General features: G+C 40.0%; 1 protein-coding gene across 1 annotated transcript; it reads right to left on the reverse strand.

The window, feature by feature from the left end:
- Positions 1 to 1,035: 1,035 nt before the first annotated feature.
- Positions 1,036 to 1,482, reverse strand: LOC128551981 (uncharacterized protein F54H12.2-like). Its single transcript, XM_053532957.1, has one exon. It carries the CDS (start codon positions 1,480 to 1,482, stop codon positions 1,036 to 1,038), a length of 447 nt encoding a protein of 148 aa, XP_053388932.1.
- Positions 1,483 to 2,130: the final 648 nt, after the last annotated feature.

Genomic DNA, 2,130 nt, shown 5'->3' on the forward strand with positions numbered 1-2,130 from the left:
TCTCAACATAAACGATATATCCAAGATGTATTGAAGTTCATGGGTATTCTTGATTCCAGGCGTCTTTCACTCGATCTGCCCATATACACATCCAACTTTTCCGTGGATCTGATTGACGGGCTAACTTGTCCCTTATATTTACCCACATATGCAGGGCTTGTACTTTCCCACTGCCATTCACGTCTATGAGCTCTAGTTTTGGATACCATTTTTCCATGACATTGTCGAGATTCAGTTGATTGAGAGCTTTTTCAATGTACAACTTTGACCACTCGTCCGTAGATGTGAACAAACACAGTTTATGCTGTAACTGACTGGGATGATCCACAATACATCCGTAACAGCTCTTATGCACTTTATCGAAGATGAGTGTTTGAAGTCCTTCCACACCACATTGGTTTAAGGTGTCTCGCATATTCTTCAGTTTTCTTTTAAATATAAGTTCATGGTAATTCACTTTCTCAGCATCTTCTCTGAGTTTTCTAACAAAGGCATGACCATCCATGTTTAATAATCTGTGACGACTTCTCTCAATCTGTTGATTTCAATTTGATTGTCGAATTCTGCGTACACTATCACGTTCACGATGCTAGGAAGTTGTCCAAGAAACAAGTGATCATCAATTTTAGATGTCAGTCCATCAGGGATCGTGAATGTATTCACTACAGCGCGCCGTATCGGAATCTTCATGTTATGCTGACCTATGGCCTGACTCAAATCATTGGCCACCACAGTAAGCCATTCAACCGTCCTCGCGTTAAATCCCACTTGCTAGATATCAATTTTTCCTTCGGCTGTGCCCATGAGACAGAAGTTGGTGCAGGATCTGTTCAACTTGAGGCGTATTTTAATTCCATTGGGGAGATATTTCTCTTGTAGGAATAAATCCAGATGTAATCTTCACAGGATTTGCTTTTGACAATACGAGTTCTGCGACGTTTCCATACATCATTAGCTGCAGCTCGTGTATTGTCCTGCATATGATTAGCTGTATCTTTATCCCAGAGTTAAAACGCCCGCAGTTGAGTGTCTACATTAATTGTTGTAGGACAGGATATTTTCAATGTAGGCTATGTACGGATAGGTGTGTGTGTTGCTCGAAATCAGTTTATTGTTCAAATACAGATCAATGCTACTGAACATACTGTGGGAAAAGTTATTGACCACAGTGCCAGCCTCCAGGTCTGTTCCATCAGCTTTGAACACTTTGAATGTGATGTACAAATAGGACTGACTCGAATCTGTCCATTTTTCCGTTTGTGGAGGAATAATAAATTCCATGGGCGCTGAATTATTCAAAGCCGAAATCGGGTAATGTTCCGTCCATTGTCCATCTTGCATGGTTAACATGGTTGGAGGTACAGCAGAAACAAGTTCAGTTTTACTACACTTGCAAGAACCGTGTTGCATCATATTTTTAGTCGAAAATATCAAGAGGTCAACGGTTTCTTTTCCACGACCACTTTGTGGTAACACCAACATCCTTCTTCCACGATGCCTGAATGAGTACTGACCACGAGGCCTTGGCTTTAACCCTTTATACTTTTGATCAAAGATTCTCCCAAAGATAAAGCTGTTGCTTTTCCAACAAACTTCAGCGCCCTTTTTCCACGAGACTTTAACATTTGTTTTGGATTTCTTCCTGAGATGATATCCTTTACTGCATCCAGACCTTCATGTTTGAGGACCCTAATTGCTGATTTAACCATGGGTTTTACAAAAGGAGATGTTGTTTTGATTGCTGATTTAAAGATAAACCCGAGTCCATGACCATATTGGCGAGGAACACCACGATACACAGGATACATTGTGATCAAATGTTTAGTCGTGATTTCTTTCGAAAATGCAACTTCACCATAAACTTGCCACCAACAAACTGAACGGGGTGTCCAGTGTCACCCCTTATATTTATACCTATTTCATCAAGACTGGATTTTGAGATGGGGACATAATGCAAATTGACACATTCTTTGTGAACATGATTTGAATCTCTCTTGCTCGGTTCAAATGGAACCAAACGAAGAATTGGTGCCTCAATATCTCCCAGAAAAGTAAAATATGCCAGATGAGAATAAATGAATAAATGATTAGTGCCAACATTCAAATCACCTTAAGGAAAAGGATTTTTCT

This window comes from Mercenaria mercenaria, unplaced genomic scaffold (genome assembly GCF_021730395.1).
Source record: "Mercenaria mercenaria strain notata unplaced genomic scaffold, MADL_Memer_1 contig_1903, whole genome shotgun sequence".
Lineage (NCBI taxonomy): Eukaryota > Metazoa > Mollusca > Bivalvia > Venerida > Veneridae > Mercenaria > Mercenaria mercenaria.

Bases quoted from the DNA above. Each gene is read 5' to 3' on its own strand.
- LOC128551981 (XM_053532957.1), bottom strand. From the start codon at position 1,482: ATGTTGGTGTTACCACAAAGTGGTCGTGGAAAAGAAACCGTTGACCTC.